The sequence below is a fragment of the Ctenopharyngodon idella genome, chromosome 9 (assembly GCF_019924925.1).
Source record: "Ctenopharyngodon idella isolate HZGC_01 chromosome 9, HZGC01, whole genome shotgun sequence".
Taxonomy (NCBI): domain Eukaryota; kingdom Metazoa; phylum Chordata; class Actinopteri; order Cypriniformes; family Xenocyprididae; genus Ctenopharyngodon; species Ctenopharyngodon idella.
This window is the reverse complement of record NC_067228.1, coordinates 12,982,356-13,006,358: the sequence shown is the minus strand read 5'-3', so window position 1 is coordinate 13,006,358 and position 24,003 is coordinate 12,982,356. Positions and strand designations below refer to the sequence as shown.

Below are 24,003 nucleotides of genomic sequence, written 5' to 3'. Positions count from 1 at the left end.
GAAACTGATAAATAATTAAAACAGTGGCCAGTTGAGAAAGTCTTTTTTCATGACACTGTAAACTAACATCTAGTTATGTTGTTGGAACTTACCTGTTCTGCCAAAAAAAATCATAAACATGCACATAGAAAACAAGTTTTACAGTTGAACTTTGTCTTAAAGTGCGGTACAGACAGTCTACATGACCACTGTTTAAAAAAGGGCAGGTGTGTCATTTCTGTGCCACAAGGGCCAACCAAAGGATATGCAAAAAATTTCCTGAACACTCATGTAGCGTTGGTCAGACAAATAAATAATCCTGCCCTAAACCCAATGGTTGAGTCAATGTTGCTGTGTCAGGCTGGTCTGCATGCTTGAACAAAAAATGTTAACTTTAAATTAAAACCCTGCTTGAAATACCTGGACTCTGGACTTGCTTCCTTCACAACCACTCCTTAATAAGCCTGATATATCATTTCACTTTTAGGATGAGCATGTGGTGTTCACAACAGGATAAAACAAATGATACTGTTGAGGAACATCAGGATTGCAATTCTTCATCACAAAATGTGTTCCACCACAGACTTACATGTTTCACAGCTGGTAATCAAAGAAATATTAGGTCTGATATTAGCAAGCAGTCACAAAACCTTGGATGATATCATTTTCTAGAAAAAGTTATTTTTGTGGTTGGTTATGCCAAATCCATAAAGTGAATCTGTTAGTTTGGAAAAGGGCCTTTTGAGGCTCTTGTAAATAATAAACACAAGGGTCTGCTCTCATTAAAAATAGGATTCTAAGAACAGCCGCCCCCAGCACTGTCTGTGTTTTTCTCCTGTTCTGTTCAGGTGACCCTGCTGAACTTCATGATCACCCCAGAGGGGATGCAAGACCAGCTGCTGGGCATTGTGGTGGCCAGAGAGAGACCTGACCTTGAGGAGGAGAAACAAGCCCTTATCGTACAGGGGGCTGAGAACAAGAGGTATCACCCAGAAACACAATTAACCTGACAGTTTAGTCCTATGTGTTCCTTGCTTCAAATATTGTGTCTAAAAGCAAGACAAGTTGAATCCTTGGGTAAATAATTATCTGAAGTGAGGGCAAAGAGCAGCATGCTCTCTCAGTGCATTTAACCATGTACTTTCTCTCTCTTTTCTTTGTAGACAGCTGAAAGAAATAGAGGATAAAATCCTAGAAGTGCTCTCTGCCTCAGAGGGGAACATTTTGGAAGATGAGACTGCTGTTCAGATCCTCTCATCTTCTAAGGTTCTGGCCAATGAGATCTCTGAGAAACAGGCCATTGCTGAAGTTACTGAGCAGAAGATTGATCAGACACGCTTGGGCTACACCCCCATTGCCATCCACTCTGCAATTTTGTTTTTCTCCATCGCTGACCTGGCCAACATTGAGCCCATGTATCAGTACTCTCTAACCTGGTTCATCAACCTCTTCATCCTGTCTATTGATAATTCCCAAAAAAGTGACCTTCTCGAACAAAGGTACTCTTTTACTACAGATGTTGTATTTAAATTACATCTATTATAGTAATTTCATGCGTTTCATCGCAGTTATGGCATGCTTTGAAAAGTCAAAGTTGCAGCTATAAGGCACTTTGAATATCTTGCACATATTGAGACATAATAGGATAGTTTTCATTTTTACTCCCCCTCATGTCATTCCAGACATCTGTGACTTTCTTTCTTCTTTCTCAACACAGAAGATGATATTTTGAAAAATATTTTTTGTTTTGTTTTGTTTTTTGTCCATTTAATGAAAGTATAATAATGTTGTTCTTACTTTTATATAGACAAAAACAGCTGAAAGAAAGAAAGTCATACATGGAATGACAAAAATGATGACATTCATTTTTAATTGAACTATTCCTTTAAGGGCACCACAGTTTCCAGAGAGACTATCACTAACATGGGTTCTGTGCTAATATGGATGTCTAACATGGGGAGTTTTTTTAAACAAAAGAATATGAAGACAATGTTTCCCTGTATGACTATTTAGCATCAGCACTGTCTTACTTGGCCACTATGGCGTTCTGATGTGAGTTTGATATCTGAGAGCTGTGGGAATACAATGACACTTCAGCCCAGGGCAGAATCCTCTGGTTAAAAGAACACAGTGCCAGCTCTCTAGAGGATAGAGACACCAAAAAAACAGATCTCTAAAACTCTAAAAAAGAGAGTGCTGTTCTACAGTAGCATCAGGTGTTTATTTAATTATTTAAAGTTTGTTTATTTGAAGTGACATTTAAAAAGATGTAATATGTCTAGTCCAGCGGTTCTGAACCTGGTGTCCAAGACCCAACCAGACAGTGGCTCTGAACCTTTTTAACTCCAGAGCCCCCCCGCTGTCCACAACAATATTCGAAGGACCCATGACTTTTCCAGTTTTTTTTGTGATTTCCTGGGTAAAGATTAAGGATAACAATTTTTTTTTTTTAATTACCGTATGAAAGATGTTGGAAATTGGTGTAACTAGAAAAACGCATATTCATTACAAAAATGACAATTAAGTTATAAGATTTAATTATTTTATATGACATTTTTTTAAAATGAGGCTTCCTCATATATGAATCCTGGTTATTCAAAGAAAACCACTGATCTAGTCACTGGACACAAATATGATGCTCATTAATGTTAAAGCTGTAAGGATATTGATACATTCCAATGATGATGGAAAACAACAAGAAAGCTTTTATAGCAAACATGACTACATGTAGTCCAAAAAACAAGTGTGGTCTAGTAACTTTTCAGAGGCTTGTGGATTATAGGTTCAATGTACATCACATCACTCATGCACTTTTTTTTAATGTATTCTTAAGATGCTGTCAAAAGGCTTCTCATTGAACTGATTTCTGCCGCAATGCTTTCTCTGTGTATTTAGACTCCAAATTCTGAAGGATCATTTTACGTACTCTCTTTACGTCAACGTATGTCGCTCTCTGTTTGAGAAGGACAAACTCCTCTTCTCCTTCTGCCTCAATGTCAACCTGCTCAAACACAACAAGCTTGTGAGTAACTGCCTCCACTTGCACACAGCTGTGATTTATTGAATCAATAAACTTGGGCAAGACAGTGCTTCATGTGATAAATAATAGTAAGAATGAAGAGGTTACTCTTACACAAGGCATCTTAAGGTTAATGGCTTGCATGCATCAGTCTGACGATGTTTATATCATGACTGTTTCAAATGGTCCTGTAACATTCGTCCACATAAACACTAGTTTAACCGATTTAATCAAAGTTTAAGTGATTTATGATCAATGTTTGTCACACTGGCTCTCCATGCCTTAGCTGTTACTCAAGTTGCAACTGTCTGTCATCCATTTATTGTGCTGTCAGTAGTTTTGTCAGCTGCTGAATCAAGTGGTGTGGGGGCGATGCACCAGTACATTTATTTTCATAGACTGCGGCTTTTCTGCCGGCGACTTTAAGACTCATTCACTGTTGCTCTGTTCTTTTGAGTTGGATGTTTAATCATGCAAAGCTGCTGAAAAACAAATCGTGTCTAAACTCAGTGAAGGAGAATTTTCATTGCAGATATAACTGAATGAGGTAATGCATGGACAACACTCTCCTACCACCTTCTGTTCCCTTCTCTTTCAGGTGGATGAGAAGGAATGGCGTTTTCTCCTGACAGGCGGTGTGGGTCTGGATAACCCTCATTCGAACCCCTGCACCTGGTTGCCTAAAACATCCTGGGATGAGATCTGTCGATTGGATGAGATGGAGCACTTTAAAGGCCTGAGGAAAGACCTGGCTCGACTCCGGGAGGGCTGGAAAGAGGTTTACGATAGCAAGGTGCCATTGAGATTAAGCACACATTATTTCTTTCCTGCTCAGCGGTATGAAATAGACTGGGGAAGTATGAAAGGAACACCAGATTTTTCATTTTATGGTCTGTGTGTGTTCTGCAGGACCCCCATCACACTGCGTTCCCTTCAGAGTGGCAGGAGAAACTAGGACAGTTCCAAAGGATGTTGGTTATAAGATGCTTACGGCCAGACAAGGTAAGGTTCCTTTTACTGAGTTTATTAATACACCTCGGATTGGATTGTGAGAGAATTTATTCTTTTATTCAGCAAGGATGCATCAAATTGATCAAAAGTTTAAGACATTTATAATGTTACAAAAGATGTTGTATCATTTTGTATAAAAATGTATCAGCAACACAAATGTTTTTAACATTGATAATATAAAGAAATGTTTTGAGCACCAAATCAGCATATTAGAATGACTTATGAAGGATCATGTGACACTGAAGACTGAAGTAATGACTGCTGAATATATATTACAATATATTAAAATAGAAAAAAACAGTAATTTAAAATTTTCGTAATATTTCTTAATATTTTACTGTATTTTTGATCAAATAAATGCAGCCTTGGTGAGCATGAGAGGCTTTTTTCAAAAACATCAAAAAACAGACCCAAATGTTAGTGTATGTTATAAGTTATAATGTGAAGTATCAGTAAAAACCTCACATTTGGACTTATTTCTTTGTATCTACCCATCTCAGATTGTTCCCATGGTTCAAGAGTTTGTGTCAGACAACTTAGGGCAGCAGTTTATTGAGGTGCCACCCTTTAATTTGGCTACGGCTTTTGCTGACAGTCACTGCTGCGCTCCGCTTATCTTCATCCTGTCCCCGGGATCAGACCCCATGGCAGCACTGCTCAAGTTTGGCGAAGAACAGGTACAAACAATTATAGACTTTAAATCTCCATAATTTTCTGATCAAATTACTCTGTATTAGTAGTAAGATTCATTTTTTAACATCTGTAACTCTTAAGGTTTTTAGAATACAGACTGTTTTGTTTTGTGATGGGTGATGGTCTTTTATTAGTAACACTCTGTGTCTTGCTTGTTTTTCAGGGTTTCACAGGTAACAGACTGACCTCCCTGTCTCTGGGACAGGGTCAGGGCCCCATCGCCATGAGCATGATTGAGACTGGTGTGAAGGAGGGAACCTGGGTGGTTTTACAGAACTGCCACCTGGCCACCTCTTGGATGTCCACCCTTGAGCGTGTTTGTGAGGTAGTACATAAAGATTTGATGATCCAAACATGATGGAACAGTAGCTTTTAATAGTATTATTTTGACACCCACATTTGTTCCCTCATGTAGACTATTATTTTTAATGTAAAATACTCTTTACATTTTTTTAATGCATGCATTGCACGTATAATTTATTTGTGTGTACAACATAAAAAAGTGCATTGGAAATACTCTGAAGCAGTACTTTGACTTTCTGACAGGAGCTGAATCCAGATACCACTCACCCAGACTTCCGCTTGTGGCTGACCAGTTACCCCTCTCCCAACTTCCCTGTGGCTGTACTGCAAAACGGAGTCAAAATGACCAATGAGGCTCCCAAGGGGCTGCGCTCCAACATCATCCGTTCTTTCTACATGGACCCTATATCTGACCCTGAGTTCTTTGACAGCAGCTCAAAGCCGGTAGGTCCTTCACAGAGGGAAGTCAAGGTTTTTAAAGTTGTGCATATCTTTTGGTGGTTGTAATGTTTATTTTTGGACTCCTTGATAATCAAACTTCCTATTAATTGTTTCAAAAAAATCTAAGAAAGCGGCTTCTGTGTGTTTTTTCAGGCTGTCTTTAAGAAGCTGCTGTTTAGCTTGTGCTTCTTCCATGCCTTGACCCAAGAGAGGAGGAAATTTGGTCCTCTTGGCTGGAACATCCCCTATGAGTTTAACGAGACAGATCTGCGGATCTCTGTCCAGCAGTTACACATGTTCTTGGACCAGTATGAGGTGAGATCACACGTGTACCTGTCTTTTCTTTATATTCACACACATACAAATTGTCTTTCACTGTTCTTACAACACACATACACTTTTCACATCACTCTCTTCCTTTTCATGCTTTCCAGCACGCCCCTTAAACCACCCCTAAAAAAAGAACGTTCTTGACATTTTCCCAACTTCAGAGAAGCACTCCTCATACTTCCCTTCCTCCTTTCAAAACAAGCAGACTGCACCAACTGATCAAGAGCTTCCCTGAATGCTCTGACATTTCTCCAGTGCTACAGAGTGCCACCCACTGCATTAGCAAGGGAAATTTCAGCAGGAAATGTCACAATCCTGCCACTCCTCTGTCCATCTTTTCATATCCCCAACGCACCCCACCCCCCACCCCAAGATCGTTTTATCGAACCCACTAACCTGACATGCACCTCCACTTAAAAAAAAAAAAAAGCCTTTGTTGAGCGGCCCTGCTTTTAAGACACATGAAAAGGTTGTTTTCTGTTTCTTTCTCTCTTTTTTTTTTGTCTTTTTTTTTTTTTTTAAAACAATCTGAACAATAGGGTGAAAAATTGGGACACAGCCCTTTCCTGAGATGTCTTTGTGAGAGTCATGGTCAAAGTAGCGCTTCACACATGTAGCCACACTATTCAAAATTAAAATAAATAGCTCATATGATAGAAAAAAAAGGTAATTCATAATCACGAGAAATCAAACTTTCTTTGATCTTTTGAAATAAAATAGCTTCACCTTAATCCAAAAAGAGAGTTTACTGAAACTGAGCTGCAAAAATGATTCATCATGGGAATGGATTTGTCATCTGCTCCCTTAAAATGTTTCAGATAATTACAATTATTAATTAAACTCATCATTCTCAACTGATTACCATCCCAAGACATTTTTCATTCACCATGTTATGTATAGTTCATCTTATTACATTTAGAGTTGCTTATATGGTGATTTCTCTCTGTGTGTCCTTACTAGGAGATCCCCTTTGATGCTCTTCGCTACATGACAGGAGAGTGTAACTACGGAGGTCGTGTCACAGATGACTGGGATCGCAGGACGCTGCGCACAATACTTTCTATATTCTACACCCCCGAGATCACTGACGATGCCAATTACAAGTTTGACCCCAGTGGCCTGTATTACTCACCACCTGAAGGAGATGTAAGACACAATGACAAAATGACAAAAAGATAAATGACAAAACTGAAAAACAGCAAATTCAGTCTGTCATATATACTGCCATTCAAAAGTTTGTTAGTTGTTAAGATTTAAAGTCTCTTATGCTCATCAAAGGCTGCATTTCTTTGATCAGTAAAAACAGTAAATAGAGCTGTGGATTATAATCGTTTTTACGATGCATTGCGATGCTGATGTGAATGACACTGCATTGATGCATGACAACAAAAGAATCGATTTTTAAATATCTAATTAATTAGGCCTATCATACATATTAATGTACTGTTTTATTGTAAATAAAGTACTCTTATTATAAGCTATTTTACTTTTTTAAAAAGTTGCATATATGTCCTTCGTAAGCAAAGCACTTGCCTCTGAAGGTTTGGTTTTTTACAAAAAGAATATACATGAATGAGAAAATAGTGCGGGATGTGCTTGATGTTAAAAATAGTTATTAAGCACAACAAGCAATGAAAAAGCTCTCAATGCATTACTCGCGCTGACTGACACACCCGAAGCGCGCTCACAGAAAGCTACCCTTCTTAGATAGCATGCGATATTTAATCCAGATCTCTTTCTTGGCTTATTGTGCTTAAATGGTCAAACACAATTATTTCAAAATATCTGTCTTTGTGAGTATTCACATAGTTGGTTATGCTTAAAGTGAATGTAAACAGCTAGGGGGGGAAATCTGATGTGTAACATTATATTAGAACCGTGCATTAGGTCTTAATATAATAAACCTGCTGCTGTCTGTCATTAACATAGACTGTAAAAAAAAAAGATGGAATCAGCACATGGATACAGCAAAAATGATTAAGTTATCACCCCTTAAAGAACACATTTTATAGTTCAAAAGCTTGTCCAGTTTTAGAGGGGTTATGTCAGACAGAATTTCAGCAGCTGACTTTAAAGTTAGTTCAATATTTCTGTCTTACAAAATTCAAAGAGATTCTCTACACTGATCTCGCTGGAAACCAAACTGAAGCAAGGCTTCATTTTCCTTCCTTGATCATATTTCCTTCAAAGGAAGACCATATGCACCTCTGCAGGCCGAGGTTTCTCATTCAAAACAAATCCCAAGAGAAAGCAATTATAAGAAAAAACAACAATTCTTTTCTTTGTACTAACTCAGTCAAGGTGTTTGTGAGCTCAGTGGGTTAGAATCCCTCTCACATTATATGACTGTTTAAAATGACTACAGATATAAATGACTTGGTAAACAATCAAAAAACATGCATATTTTGGAGATGCATCGTTCTGCCTCTTTATGAAAGTTCTGAAAAGGGATTATGAGCTATAAGTTCAATAACTAAACACAGCGGGTTTCTGCCAGTGGTGATGTCTGATTTATTTGTGAGCACATGTATAATCTATGCCCAATTTTATTTGGCATTTTCTCTCGAAATCTTTTATTCATGAATGTCATTTGCATAGCCATTATTATAAATGTCAGCAATCTCAAGGGTAGCCTGTTTTAAGTGCATGCCATTATTTAGCGTCGCCATCCTGGATTTAGTGTTGCATTAAGAAGCTGATTGTTTCCTTTTCAGTATAACAGCTACATTGAGTACACCAAGACGCTTCCTCTCAATCCCTCACCTGAAATCTTTGGCATGAATGCCAATGCTGATATTACTAAGGACCAAGTGGAAACACAGCTGCTGTTCGATAGCATTCTTCTCACTCAGGTGCGCAAACACATTTTGATTATTGGTGCAAACTAGCTAGTATAAAGTAGCTCTTAGTAGTACTGTTATGACCTGTTTGATGTTTGTAACGGATATTTTTGCTTGATTTCGCCCTCACAGTCTCGTTCTTCAGGTGGCAGTGCTACATCTGCTGATGACATGGTGTACGAGGTGGCTGCAGACATTCTTAATAAACTTCCTCAGGATTTCGATACAGATGCCGCCATGCGCAAGTACCCCACCAGCTACAACCAAAGCATGAACACAGTGCTGGTGCAGGAGATGGGACGATTCAACAAACTCCTCAAGACCATCCGGGATTCGTGTGTCAACATCCAGAAGGCCATCAAGGTCAGAACATTAGCAAAATCTATAATCGATCATGTTTTCAGGTTCTTATTTTTTCTGGTCTGAGCACAAATTGAACTCCATTGGGAATATGCAGTTTAATGAAAGCGTTGTTGTCAGAATACTACAGAATACTCCCATGTGAGGCTTCTGACAAGCTCAGCTGTTAGTTTGAGGATGTTTTCTCTCCATTTGCTCACAGCATGGTCCAGTTAGTAACATTCATTTAGCTTTCAGGAGAATATGGTGGCATTTCATGTCACGCTTACATGAAGTATTCATTATTGTCTAAATACATTTATTCACAATATAAATTATTCAAGAAAGCTTGCTGAGGGAGGTAAGAAGATAACAGAAGTTTAGCATTTAGCAAGTGACTAGACTGACCAAATGTTATATATATATATATATATATATATATATATACACACACACACACATATATATATATATATATGTGTGTGTGTGTGTGTGTGCACAGCGGGTAAAATAAGTATTGAATATGTTAACATTTTTTATTATACAAAGTTCCAGTGCAGCAATTCACATAAAACCAGACCAGACGTTGGTATTAGCTCAAGAAATCACTACAAATAGGAAAATCATAATACTACAATCCATGAAAAAGTTGTGTGTAATAAAGTGAAATGACACGGGGAAAAAAGTATTGACTTTTTGATTACACTAAAAAAAAGGCAAGGCATGTCAAGAAAACAACAGATTTCACTAAGTAGTTCTACCTCCTACCTGTGCAAATTAGAATCAGTTGGGTTAGTGCATGTTGTTAGGTTAGAAAAAGGCTTACCCACCTCTGAATACAAGTATTGGACATCTCATGATGGGAAGACGCAAAGAGCTCTCCCAAGACTTTTACAAAAAGATTTTTGCCGTAAACAACAATGGTACTGGTTACAGAAGGATTTTCCATCTCCTTTTCCTGTTCCTGTAAGCACCATTGGGGCCATTTTCCACAGCTGAAAGGAACATCATTCCACCATCAAATGGCCATGCAAAGGAGCTCCTCGCAAGATTTCTGATCAGGGAGTCAGAAGGTTAGTCAGAAGAGTAGCCCAAGAACCAAGGACCACTTGAAAAGAGGTCCAGAAAGACTTGGAGGCAGCAGGTACAGTTGTCACAGAGAAAACAATAGGAAATGCACTCCACCGCCACAGCCTCCATGCACGCTCACCACAGAAAGCTCCATTATTGAAGAAAAGGCATGTTGAAGCTCATTTTCTACACAACATTTGGAAAGGTCTGAACTACTGGGAGAATTTAGTGTGCTCAGATGAGACAAAAATTTAACTTTTGGCAACAGTACCACATGCCATGTTTGTAGGTGAAATGGCTTTGCATATGATCCTAAAAATATCATACCAACAGTGATGTTTTCGAGGTGGAAGCATCATGGTATGGGGCTGTTTCTCTTCTCATGGTACAGGCAGAATCACTATTATTGAAGGGAAGATGAATGGAGCCATGTACTAGGAATTCTTGAGATTAATTTGTTGCCATCCTTCCACCAGGACAACATTCCAAAACACACAGGTTCCAGAAGAAGAAAATAAAGTTGTTAGAATGTCCCTGTAAATCACCAGACCTAAACCCAACAGAGCATTTGTGGAAGGAACTGAAGATCAAAATTCACAACAGAGACCCCCAGAATATTCAAGATTTTTGGTCATACAGGATGCGCCTTGAAGCTGTCATTGCAAAATGGACTTTCCCACCAACTATTAAATACAATTTCAGTTAGCGTGTTCAATACTTTTTTCCTGAGTCATTTCCGTTTATTACACATAGCTTTTTTATGGACTGTTAAATTTTGATTTCTTTCGTTCATAAAGATGATAATTTAATGTGACATCATAAATCAAGATAAATGACATTCTGTTTTGAAGAGGAATATCAGAAGGCCAAGTCTTGACTGTGGATGAGAGGAGGAGCTAGGGGATGGAGGAGGGTAATTAGCTGCTGATAATACTGAATGAACCTCATATATAGGGATGCTGTGGTAGGTGTTGTATTCCGATAGGTAGACATGGATTAGCTGAGAGTTATCTGATGCGAGCATGATGCTTGAAATTATAAATATATTAAATATATTTAATATATATATATATATTTTTTATTTAGAAAGTTCCATTTAAAATGATTATTCTAATGAGCATAATGTTCCATTGTTTCAAATTTGCTAAATTTCTGCAAAACCTTTATATGGAAGCAATGCAAACTTGCCAAAAAGAAGTATTTGAACATTCACTCCCTGCTGAAAGATACAAGGAAAATTCATCGTGCCCCAGGGCATGTCCTAATGCTGTTCACTCCAGCTGAGCCTCCTTGTCCTTTAGTTTGACTGACAGCTCTGATCCCAGTTAGCATTATTACCCTGCAGGGAGAGAGGGATGCATATGCTGAGATCTGATCACAACCCTGGCTTTCATTTACACATTGTGAACCCTTATCCTATAATCTAACCCTAAAATAATCCCTTTATCTCTTCTGACTACAGCTTGATTTCTGCTCTGAGGAACCTCTCTCCTTTATCCTTTCATTATCACTCATCATCATACATCTCTATACAACATCAAATGCAAAAAACAAAAAAAAAACAAAAAACAAAATGAAACCACCCCCTAGAAAGACATAAAGAAAATGACAACATAACTTTTCCTTAGAATAGAAAATGCCAGTATATACTGTAAATATGACCCCTATGAGGAATTTACACAGATGACATGTGATGGCAATTTCCATTAAATTTTGATAACTATAAATAAAAAATCAAGATGGAAAGACACAATGCAATGAATGAATGCATGTGTGTGTCTTGACCTAGGGACTGGTGGTTATGTCTTCTGAACTTGAGGAAGTAGTGAGCAGCATTCTGAAGGGACGCATCCCTGCCATGTGGATGAAGAAGTCGTATCCCAGCCTCAAACCACTGGGAAGCTACATCAGTGACTTTCTTGAAAGACTCAAGTTTTTACAGGTAAACTCTTCAGTGATAAAGCCATAGCCCATCACACTTTATTTGGCATGGAAATGGCATGTTCACAGTAATTGCTTAGTCAAACTAAGTATCAATAGCTACAATCATTCAATACACAAGAATTAGTGCATACACACTACCGTTCAAAAGTAAGATTTTTTTTTTTCTTTTTATGATATTAATACTTTTATTGCACAAGGATGCATTAAATCGATGAAGATAATTTTACAAAAGATTTCTTTCAAATAAATGTTCTTTTGAACTTTCTATTAATCAAAAAATCCTGAAAATCACGGTTTCCACAAAAATATTAAGCAACACAACTCTTTTCAATGTTGATAATAATAAGAAATGTTTCTTGAGCCTCAAATCAGCATATTAGAATGATTTCCCCAAACTTTTGAACGGTAGTGTATGAGAGAAAAAAACTTTTCTTTCTTACTTTCAGTAATACTGTATGTTACATATATGGATTCGACAACCAAAGTTCTGTATATATTAAGAAATTCTAGTGATCAATTTCAAGTCTTTACTTCAAATCAGTTGTTTCCCAGTGAGTCTTTGAGATACTCAAGTGCACATTCATACCGCAGATGAAGCAGAAAGCATTCTAGTGTGCATTGTGAGCCACGGGAAAATCACATGAAATGCAACTGACTCACTGTCTCATTCAGTGAGTTCAGATTACAACAGTGCTTCTGCAAAAGACTGTATTGTAAATTTATTACACAAGTGCCCTTCCGTTCAATAAAAGAAAAGAATACTTTGAGTCTGTTACATTCCAAAGACTCTTTTGGCCTTCAAGTTATGCCTTTAGAATCAGTTGTGACCAGTGATGTTGTTTGTGATTATTGATTTTGGTATTTAATAATAGTATCATTCATCTGTGTCATCCACACAGGGCTGGTACATGGACGGCACACCTGCAGTGTTCTGGATGTCTGGCTTCTTTTTCACTCAGGCCTTCCTCACTGGAAGCCAGCAGAATTTTGCCCGAAAATACACCATCCCCATTGACCTGCTCAGCTTCGACTTTGAAGTCATGGAGGACAAGGAACACAAAAACCCCCCAGAGGATGGTAAGAAAGATAAAGAGAGAGAAGCAAAAGAAAGAGAGTATTGACAAGCATGAAATGTAAAATATATGAGAGGGAAATGGGTTACAAGTGACAAAAGGAAAGAGAGACGCAGTTTCATTAACCCCTCGCCGCGGCTGAGTGCCATCAATCAGAGTCAACATTACAGTGCTCTGACATCAGACCCCTGCTGCTCTTTCATCAGTACATGATGAGCATCTCTCCAGAGGAAACCCATCTCTCTGAGGCCATCACACACTGCATGAGGCTGTTTATGTGTGTGCTTGACTTGAACAGATACTTTGTTGTGTCTACTTCATTTTTTATAGTTCACTCAGTCAGTGTGTAAAACGGGGAGAGATTTTAGTTAGTGTGCATGTGTGTGCCGGGGTGTAAAGTACTTCATTATTCAAGTATTATTTCAAGGAATTTGAACTGAATACTCTTACATTTTCAATGCAAAAATGATACTTAAAGTAAATTTTTGCAGGTCTGCATGTCTTAAATCTTGCTGAGCTTACAAGCCAAAATACACTTCCAGCTGAAATTTTCCTAGTGAAAAAAAAAAATATTAAAATGTATTTGAAATACATTTATTTCAAATTTATACTACATTACATTTACATATTTATGTGCTTAATAAAATACCCTGCAATTGTACTTTTGGTATAACTAATTTTGTACTTAGTGCACTTTAATTGTGCGGAAGTAGTGCTGAGGTCCTACTAAAGATGTACTTAAGTATATTTGGTTGTGCTAAAGTGGAACTATTGCAAGTATACTTTAGGTACACTTTGTATAATTTCAGTCTTTAAATGCAAGATATATAGAGTTCATATGATCCTTATTAATGGTGATACTAAAACACATTTTAGGCGTAATATCAAGAAATGTGCATTGTGCAATAAAGAAATACTCCAAATAAAGTTTAATTATAATTTTATATCAGCAAGCTTTAAAGGGTTAGTTCACCCAAAAATGAAATTTCTGTCATTTTACTCACCCTCATGTCATTCCATACCCTTGAGACCTTCGTTCATCTTCGTAACACAAATTAAAATATTTTGATGAAATCTGAGAGGTTTTTTTTTTTTTATCCTTTATTGAAAGCAATGAAATTACCACATTTAGTGTCCAGAAAAGTAGTAAAAACATTGTTAAAATAGTCAGCGTGACTACAGTGGTTCTTTTTGTGCACAAAAACATAACAAAAATGACTTTATTCAACAAATTCATCTCTCCCCTGTCATTCTGCTATGCTATTTTCGTTGCAGCGCTTCCAGGTTCTACGTCCGAACGGCTGCTCAGTATTGGCCGACGCCTGTTCACGTGAGCAGCACGAGGCATGCGTGTGATGCTGACGCAGGAGCCGGCCAATAATGAGCCGGCGTTTGGATGTAAACACGGAAACACAGCACTGCGCCAACTGCATAACAGATTGACAGGGAAGAGGAAAAATGGTTGAATAAAGTCATTATTTTTGTTTTGTTTTTGCGCACAAAAAGTATTTTCGTTGCTTCATAACATTAAGGTTGCACCGCTGTGGTAACATTGACTATTTTAACAATGTTTTTACTACTTTTCTGGACATTGAATGTGGTAATAACGTTGCAGTCTAACGGAGGTCAGACAGCTCTCAGATTTCATCAAAAATATCTTAATTTGTGTTCTGAAGATGAACGAATGTCTTACGGGTGTGGAACAACGTGAGGGTGAGTAATTAATGACAGAAATTTCATTTTTGGGTGAACTAACCCTTTAAGTGATATGTCAATAAATATGTTAATGGATTTGAAGTATACTTAGTATGAAATAAATGTATTTTAAATAGATTTTGGTATAGGTTTTTTTTTACTAGGGTTAACAGCCATGGACATCAATTTGTGTCTTTGTGAAGACACGTCACATTAGTCACAACAACACAGTCTTTGACCTAAAGCAATATGTTTTAATTATAGCCATTGCTGAAGATGTATGAATGTGACTCAAGTGTGAACACGGTCAATGATCAGTCTGTATAAAATCAGGTAACAGGTTTTAGAATATTGGTTTTAGTTCAGTGTACTGTAGGCTTGCATAGTAGGGGCATTAGAAATTGTGAATAAACATTGTGCATTACAAAGTTGTTTATTAAGAAAAGCTAAGGAAAAAGTTTACTTTTTACTTTTAAATGTGGATCTCACTTTTTTTAAACTATCTTTTTTTGGCTAGATACTTTGACTTCTCATGCAGTACCCATACCTTTTCTAATAATTAATCCTCTGTACTTTTTGTATTTGTGCTTCTCTCAGGTGTTTACATCCGTGGCCTTTTCTTAGATGGTGCCCGCTGGGATCGGAGAGCAAAACGCTTGGCAGAGTCTTTCCCAAAAATCCTGCATGACACCATGCCTGTGGTGAGAGACTATAAAATGTATAATCTCATTCAAATGAGGCTGATGACATCATGCATATCCTCTGATGTGGGTACATATTACAAACAGAGATTTAAGTCACAAGAAAGTCATTCCACTGTAATGATCAGTCGGTTGAAAAATGTATTAAACTTGCAAAAACTTGTTTCAGTGCAATTCAAAAGTTTCAATGCAATTCAAAAAATATGTTTGCCTACAGGCAAACTATAACAGTAACTATGGAAACAAGAAGCAATCATGAGACTTTTTTTTTCTGATTTTAAAGCAGCATGCAAAAAATGTGAATGAAGGTACATAATGCTAAAAATAATTTCCTGCACAGAGCGGCTAAACCTGACAGTTTCAGGTTCTTCTCTTCACTCTTCAGATTAGTCTAGTTATAAAAGCATGAAATGGCTGGTTGTTATCAGATGCCATGCATGGAAAAAGTCAACCCACAACAAAATGCATTTCTTCTGTTGAATCCACTGGAAGCATTTAAAGTCAACATGAAACAGCATTTCCAGCTCGACCATAATGTAACATATTTCAGAGTGAAACCGGATATTCAACAAGGAACGAAATGTTGGTATTGATAATGTATCAAAAAAGCAAATATGTTGACTTTAATCTCAGGGCAGCTGCAGTGCAACCATAGAAGTGCTTTATTCTGTCTTTTCAGTATAAAAACAGATGCATAATACACTTGAAGATAGATCTAAACTTTGGCAGCCTTATACCCAGCAGAGGGTCTGCGCACACACCACATTTTTCTGATTTGCTTGAAGATGACTCTTTTCATCACATATAATTCAGCCAAATTATCTTGGGGCTTCTTGAAGAAAGTTTAAGAAAAAATCTCTACATATTAAAAATGTTATTTCATATTTAAATACAGTTTGGGAAGGGAGTTCTGATCATGTCTATATACGACAGGTGAGATATTCAAATAGGTTGTTAAATGTAACAAAACAAGAAGAGAAGAAGATTTCCGGTAAAACTTTGAAATGCAAATTTCTTTTGAAGGCCATTATTAATTTCAGCTGAAAGCATTTCATCTGAAACACTGAAAATAAAGTTATATATATATATATATATATATACATATATATATATATATATATATACACACACACACACATATACAAAAGGGTACATTCAAAGTTGGTGGTTTATATAATATATATATATATAAACCACCTACTTTTAATGTACCCCTTTGTTTCTGAGGTATATTAAGAGTTTCTGATAAAGGGGTTTGGGGCTTTGAATTTGTTTTCGGTTACTTTTTTTTTTTTTTTTTTACAGTAATCTTAGATACCAAGGAAAATGGGTTAGATTATTAACAACCACCATATTTTTAGTGACCAAAAAAAAAATTACTCTCATTCCATTAGAAATGATGAAATAACCAATCACATTACAGTGAAATTTCATATTTGCATAGTAATCAAAGCAGATCGTAGGAAGAGAGAAAGAGAAAGAAACTGCTTCTTAACTACACATCATACTGTCTGTCTGCAGATCTGGCTGAAGCCCATGAAGAAGCAGGACATCCCAGAGCGCCAGTGCTACATTTCTCCTGTCTACAAGACCAGTGAGAGACGCGGAACCCTTTCCACCACTGGACACTCCACCAACTACGTCATTGCAATGACCCTGAATTCAGACGTGCCTCCAGAGCACTGGATCCGTCGCGGAGTGGCCTTACTGTGTCAGCTTAACTCATAGATATGATGCTGCTCTGCTTCTAGTATCCTTCACTTGACTCTTTAGTGAACTGTGGATAAATATTCAAAAGGTTCAGTAGCAATAATAATAAAAATTAATAGATTTTTAATAGATAAATTAGAGATTTTGTAAAAATATATATTTTAATAAAGAAATTTTTAATAAGCTGAAACTCAAAGTAGGCTTTGCAAACTTTATTTTCCACTTCTGACAAAGAAATGCACAGACAATCAGCAAGAATGGCAAATGTATTGACAACATCCAAGCTGAGATTTTTTACAAAAAAAAAAAAAATGTCCTGCCAAAATTGACAATACTAAAATGTAAGTAAATATCTGGATGGTCCTTTGTTGGAATACAATGTAAAGCATGAAGAAAATTGGTGTGTGTCATTTTTTATTTTTTATCATCAAGTTTATTTCTTTGCACCACGTAATCAAGGTGTTTCATTTGAGCTTTACAGCTTTTACTCAAATGTTACGGTTTAACAAAATGGACAACTTCATTTTACAGACACATACACAGGATTTAGACCTAATCTCTGAAGACTGTGATTAGGTTTGCTCACATGACCCCCAAACTCATTGGCTTTACATTCAAGCTGTAAAAATGAAGTACTTCAGGGAAAGAGGAAAATCAACAGTACATGTTCTCATCTCTCCATTTCATAAAAGAAATGAAACACAACTAGACAGTTTCCTTCATGCATGTTTCTGTCCAATCAAGTACATTTGATGAATGCAATTAATAATGATGCACACCCACGAGAACAAATAAATGGATGTCACATGGTGACAGGTTAAGCATGAATCACATAACATGCCCCACCAACTCGATAGAGGATTCAAGCAGCGAACACAGCAAGTGGAATGTGTAGAGGCGACTGTGGGTACAGGCAGCGCTTGTGCCCATATTTGGCACAATCAAAATGTTGCACACTCATTAAACAAAAATTACATCAACAGGGGGACAGATTAACAGATGTTCTATAGATTTGATTGTAGTCAGACTTTCATACAGGTGCACATAAGGCCAATAATTGAAATGTGTGCATTAACTCATTAATGGAAGGGTGTCAACAATGTGTTTAAGATTGTCAAAAAAAACCTTTCTTAATTTTTACGTTAAAAAAAAGGAATGATTCTCCCAAACTTTGTAGGCAAAGTAAGTTTTTAGATGGTCGGTGAATAAAAGGTGCTGATTTCTCACAAAATATTCTTTTTTTTTTTTTCTTCACACAAACTATCCAGTAATACCAAACATGTCCTATAATTAAAATAAAAAAGTAACAAAGACGTTTCAAAATGCCAACAAAAATGAGTCTTCAGTAGCAAATCTCCTTTGGGGAACATAATTATTTCATGAACAACAAGATTTACGACACTTGGATATGAAAATCAACTTGTATTCATATTCAGAAAGTAGTCTAGAACATGATAACTTCGATGAACAAATAGACTCCCCAAAGAAAAATATATGTATTCCTTGATGTACAGATATGCTTAGCTAGTTGTTCTTCATTTAAAAATCACAGTGCTTTAGCATTAGCTTTAATACTGGACTTGTTCAGTCACTATTCATCTGACCTTACGAATGCAATTGGTCTTTCGGCAGCACTGCATCAGAGGTTATTCATAACACTACTGCATACCTTTTTCTTCAAATACTCAAAGTTGGCCAAAACACTAGTACAATCTTAGCCAATAAAAACAGAAAATAATAATAATATAAAAAAAAAAAGAAAAAAAAGAAAAATCAAGCAAATGAAATTCTAAGACTGAGGACACTCCCATCACTATGAACAGTAAATATAGTGTAAGAAACAAACAGGTAGCCAATGCTGACAGCAAAGTGTAAACCAGTAAAGAAAAGAGCTCTTTAAAGAACATCATGTGTGTTTCTCATGATCCTGGCACACAATACTTACCAGTACTTCTCAATAAATTAAAAAAAAAAAAAAAAAAAAAAAAAATCTGCAGAGTTGATGCCAGTTGCACCATTTTAGTGCCTGACACGGCAATGGTGTGACACACTAGACATACACAGCACAACACGCCAGTTACAGATGAATGGACTATGAGTTACAATACAAATGAATGAAAGAGCTAAACATGACACTGAATGGGTGACTGATGAATAGCTGCTTCTCTCTAGGACACAATCCTAAAAATAAAACAAAAACAAAAAAACACTACAATATTAAAGGGATAACCCAAATACTGGGGAGTGCTTCTTGTGTGCTGTGGATGTCTGACTGGACATACATACTCAAAAAAAAAAAAAAAAAAAAAAAAAAAAAAAAAAAAAAAAGAATGGAACCAGAAGCTACATCTACAAAAGAGCTTGAAGATGACAAGTAACCATTTTGAGTGGCCTAGAGAGGAGGAGATGAGAAGATGAAATGTAAACATGTTTTTTTGCATGTCCATGTCCATTGTAAGCTACTGATGCTGTCTTCTGAGACATGCTTGCAAGACTGTACCACAAAGCCACTTTAGGGCAAAGCACATGTGTGAATGTAGCTGAATGACGCCCCCCATCACAGTCTCCAGCTAGAAGCCAAAATCAATCACAATGTGATCCTCGAAGATGGCGATCAGCAGCATGATGCCGAATCCCGTGAGCATGCCAAAGTTCTGGAGGACGAAGTGACCCATCTCACAGCGTTTGTGCTCCTCGCTGTCACCATGAAGCATCTCTGGCAACTGAAGATGAAGAAGAGGATTTTGATATTGTTAGATAACATTCTAACACCGATAACTCAGAACAATTACATTTACAGAACAAAAAATAAATAAATGAAAGATTTGCTGCATAGCTTAACTGGAAAAAAAAAAAAAAAAAAACTGATACCATACTAGAAGTTACACAGGTTACCGTTGTTATATATATATATATATATATATGGCTATATATTAACTAATTGTGAGTTGTGTTAGATGTGTCATCGACACATTTTAGATGAGCTGCTCACGTCCAACGCAGACGTAACAACCATTCAAAATTAATTTTTTTTGGATGCATTAAATCGGTTTGGTGACAATTCAAAATAGGCTGAAGTACTTGGTGACAATTAAAGTGACAGTAAAGACTTTTACATTGTTGCAAGAATTCCATTTCAAATAAATGCTGTTATTTGAACTTTATATTCATCAAAGAACAAAAATAATGTTTTCAACATTGATAATAAATAATCTTGAGAAGCAAATCAGCATATTAGAATGATTTCTGAAGGATTTTGTGACACAGAGGACTGGTGAAATGGCTGCTGAAAATGCAGCTTTGTCATTGCAAGAATAAATTACATTTTAAAATATATTAAAACTGACACCATGTCTATACCAGACGCAACCGATGTCGCTCGCATTGCAACAGCTAAAATCTGTCTACGCTGGACGCGACAAAACTCCTGTTGCAAAGCATTTGTCCTTTGTGTCAGTACATCATAAATAGAACGAGGCATCAGTTTACTGTCTGAGATTTTTCGCTCACGTTGCGCCGCATGCAGTGTAGACAAGATCTGAGCGTTTCCATCCCATGAGGTCAAGAGTACAAAATAGTCACTTCCCTGGAAATCAGCCCAAAATATGCCATAAAAACTGAAATTGCTCTATTTTCCTATATCATAAATGACTTGCGTCTCAGAGCAAGTCTTTTTATGCACATTTTTTTTTTTTATTTATGCGCATCTTTGTGTTTCCGTCTCGCTTTTTTTTTACGCGATATCCCAAAATGCACTTAAAAATAGGTGGATGGAAACGTAGCTAGTAAGCTTGCTCTGAACTACAGAGATCAAACATAGTGAACATGCATTGAGTGACGGCTTCATTGATTATAATGGGAGTGCTCTAATATTGTCACATTGCTCATGTTGAATAACTGTTTTGTTTTTCATGCAGCTAAGAGGCCCAGTGCGAAGTTGATCATTTTGGTTCTCTTACCATATCCACTAATGCCACATAGAGAAACATGCCAGCAGTAACAGCAAAGATCCAGCTGGTGACGTTGTGCGTGTACTGTCCCACGGCCGTGCCTATCACCATTCCAGCATAAGCCATCAAGGCAGAGAGGACGTTGTACACAATAGCTTGCTTCACTGACATCCCAGCCTTCAATAAAACAGCAAAGTCACCTGAAGGCAAACACAAATGTGCACTATTAATGTACAATAAATAACAGTACAGTAGTGTGGGTATAGTTAACCCATGCTAAACCTGACAATAACTGCTATGAGAATGGGCTGTTCTTAATCTGTCAGAAAAATCAAAAGAGGTCTTTCCTTGTGTTTAAGCGATTCTATGCTGTCACTCCTTTCCTCCTTATTACTGAAAATATATGTGAGGAGCCTTCATATCCATCTGTCCTCTCTAGACTACACTCTGGACTTTTAGTCTGTGTCACCTGGCCCAATTAAATCAGTCATCAAAGGCAATTAACAGCACTGCAGTGTAAGGGGCCGTTCACACAGAACGCGTTTTTCTATTCCAATGCGCTACTTTCCCATTGTTTTTTATGTAAACACGCGCTTGACGGACATGCATGACCATTACGCTTGCGTCTCGCAGCGCCTCGCACATGAGCATCGCGTTTTTAAGATGGCGTGTCAAGTTAAAAGAATTTCAACTTTTACACGCAGCGCCGCTCATCAATGTCAGTTCCAAAACAGTGGACCAATCAGAAGAACTCTGAGGCGGGGCAAGCATTGCAAGCTTCTGTTAACAGTAACAAGTTGGCATGACAACTGTTTTATTTGACGGCAACATGGCAGAGGAGGCGCTCTTTATTATCTTATTTTCTTTTTTTCCACGTCAAAACTCATATCTATCAATTCTGCTGTTTGCCTATTTCTATTATTTCCGTTATTGTCATTATTGCATCACTTCTCAAAAGCATGTCTCGAGACCCTCGCGTTCTATGCTGCGCTTTTTTTAAAACCATTCCTGAGCGCTCGCGTTTTTAAACGCAAAGACGCGTTCTGTGTGAATGGCCCCTAAGAGTCCCTTTATTATAGCCGTTTCTCAAGCCAAAACATGGGGAGTCTAGATTCTCAGGGTACGTTTACACTACAACGTACTTTCTTCATACAGTTGTCATTATCAAAACTATCCCAGTTCACACAGATCTGCAAAAATGACTAAAAACGACATGCCAGACAAGTAGTTGCTGATGTCACTTTGTAAAGAAAGACTACGCACATGCGCGCATACGCATTCTTTTACAGAGCACTCGCGCCAAAAGAGCATGCCTATAGACTAAACATGTAATACGCATGCCGTCACCGTTTTCACAGATTCGCGTTTCTGAGGTTTACACAGAAACATATCGTTTTCAAAAACTTTCACTTTGAAACCTGTTTTCAAAAGTTTGCATTTTCAAGCCACCAAAACACTGTTGTTGTGTAAATGAACGGCCAAAACGCATAAAAAGTTTTCCGTTTTTAGTTGAAAACGGTGTCGTGTAAAAGGCCCCTCAGACAAAAAAAAAAAAAAAAAAAAAAAAGCAGCTGCTCCAAACGTTATTAGAGTCCCGTCCCCTCCACTGGATGGCAGACAGACAAATATACACAACATCAAATACAAAACATAATTGTTACATCAAATGCATACTCTGTTTGTTACGTCTGTTGTATTGTAATGTCTGGTTCATTTGAAACAAAAAAGGGGCATTTTAAAAAGAGTGGCCTTCTAGACAACTACCTCCAAACTTCATGAAAGCTTTGCTGTCTTTTAAAAGCCATATGTGCTGCAGTGTTGTTTTAGTTCAGTGTTTTTTGATTCATTCAAACATAAAAAAGAGAGCACAGAAAAACAGCTGGGGCTCTTTGCCTTGATGTTCCTGAGTTTGTATCAAGTGACAATGGATAAAGGACACCTCATTGGCGATGCAAACTCGCTGCATCAGCCTAAAGCTAAGCCTGACCTCTCTCATTGACATGTTGATATCTTTTTTCAGGGTTATGGCCTGTTACAATAACTATAACAATAACTATAAAGTTTTAAAAATCATTCTAATTTTATTAGAATGGGTAAATCCAGACCGTAGCAGCTATAACATTAACAACACAGAGGAACAATATTGTTGGAATCACTTTCAAAATGATTTTTTTTCCAGTTGATGAACTGTAAAAACATTGAAAGCCAAGCAGAATCCAGACGACTTTAAGATTGATCATTTTAAGTAGCAGAAGACATTAATGCAGCACAAGCTCATAATAAACAGACTGTTAATATTTAATGTGGACGGCTGCTATAATAATTTTACTGCACACCTAGAGGTCAAATGTAAGAAAATGGATCTGCTATTCTAACATTTTGTTTCTTGACATACTGCAGCTGGTTAAGCCACTTACCTAGTTCGTGGGGCAGTTCGTGACAGAACACAGCTACTGAAGTACTAATGCCACCTGTAATATTAGCACTGAAAGCAGCACCTGTAAATGACAAACAGTTCCTCAGATACAGAAACCCTTTTGATTATAGACAAATTAATCTGCTACTAGTGTCAATGTACACAAACTGACCTATAGCGAGTCCATCACTAAAGTTATGCATGCCATCTCCCATAATGACCATCCATGCTATGCTGGCAATCCCTGCATCTTTCATTTCCTGGTCAGAGTGACAGTGTCCATGGTGGGAGTGACCATGGCCATGTCCATGTCCATGCTTTTTTGACTTGGCCTTTGGCCCACTGTCCTCTTCTGTTTTTACAGCCCCCTTATAGGGGTGATCCGAATCAGAGATGGCTAGAGGCATCTTGCTGGGTGAATCCAGAGGCTGCAACTCCGTCATCTGTGTGTCATTGTGTCCAGCTTCACACGTTGTACCTTCTCCTGC

General features: G+C 37.3%; 2 protein-coding genes across 5 annotated transcripts in view; one reads left to right on the top strand and one right to left on the bottom strand.

The window, feature by feature from the left end:
• Window positions 1–19,480, top strand: part of dnah7 (dynein, axonemal, heavy chain 7) — a 69,911-nt gene extending 50,431 nt beyond the window's left edge. Inside the window, exons 50-65 of the mRNA XM_051905600.1 lie at window positions 828–961; window positions 1,143–1,478; window positions 2,875–3,001; window positions 3,597–3,791; window positions 3,908–4,000; window positions 4,510–4,686; window positions 4,866–5,027; window positions 5,249–5,449; window positions 5,600–5,761; window positions 6,737–6,922; window positions 8,491–8,628; window positions 8,749–8,979; window positions 11,816–11,968; window positions 12,870–13,047; window positions 15,336–15,439; window positions 16,961–19,480. Coding sequence (XP_051761560.1) covers window positions 828–961; window positions 1,143–1,478; window positions 2,875–3,001; window positions 3,597–3,791; window positions 3,908–4,000; window positions 4,510–4,686; window positions 4,866–5,027; window positions 5,249–5,449; window positions 5,600–5,761; window positions 6,737–6,922; window positions 8,491–8,628; window positions 8,749–8,979; window positions 11,816–11,968; window positions 12,870–13,047; window positions 15,336–15,439; window positions 16,961–17,167 — 2,784 coding nt within the window. The 3' untranslated portion in view covers window positions 17,168–19,480. The remainder of the gene's footprint in view (window positions 1–827; window positions 962–1,142; window positions 1,479–2,874; window positions 3,002–3,596; window positions 3,792–3,907; window positions 4,001–4,509; window positions 4,687–4,865; window positions 5,028–5,248; window positions 5,450–5,599; window positions 5,762–6,736; window positions 6,923–8,490; window positions 8,629–8,748; window positions 8,980–11,815; window positions 11,969–12,869; window positions 13,048–15,335; window positions 15,440–16,960) is intronic.
• Window positions 17,347–24,003, bottom strand: part of slc39a10 (solute carrier family 39 member 10) — a 36,535-nt gene continuing 29,878 nt past the window's right edge. For all 4 annotated transcript variants that reach the window (XM_051905599.1, XM_051905598.1, XM_051905597.1 and 1 more), the window contains 4 exons: window positions 23,688–23,999; window positions 23,517–23,597; window positions 21,109–21,299; window positions 17,347–19,872 (listed from right to left, as the gene is read on the bottom strand). In XM_051905599.1, coding sequence (XP_051761559.1) covers window positions 19,720–19,872; window positions 21,109–21,299; window positions 23,517–23,597; window positions 23,688–23,999 — 737 coding nt within the window. In that variant the 3' untranslated portion in view covers window positions 17,347–19,719. The remainder of the gene's footprint in view (window positions 19,873–21,108; window positions 21,300–23,516; window positions 23,598–23,687; window positions 24,000–24,003) is intronic.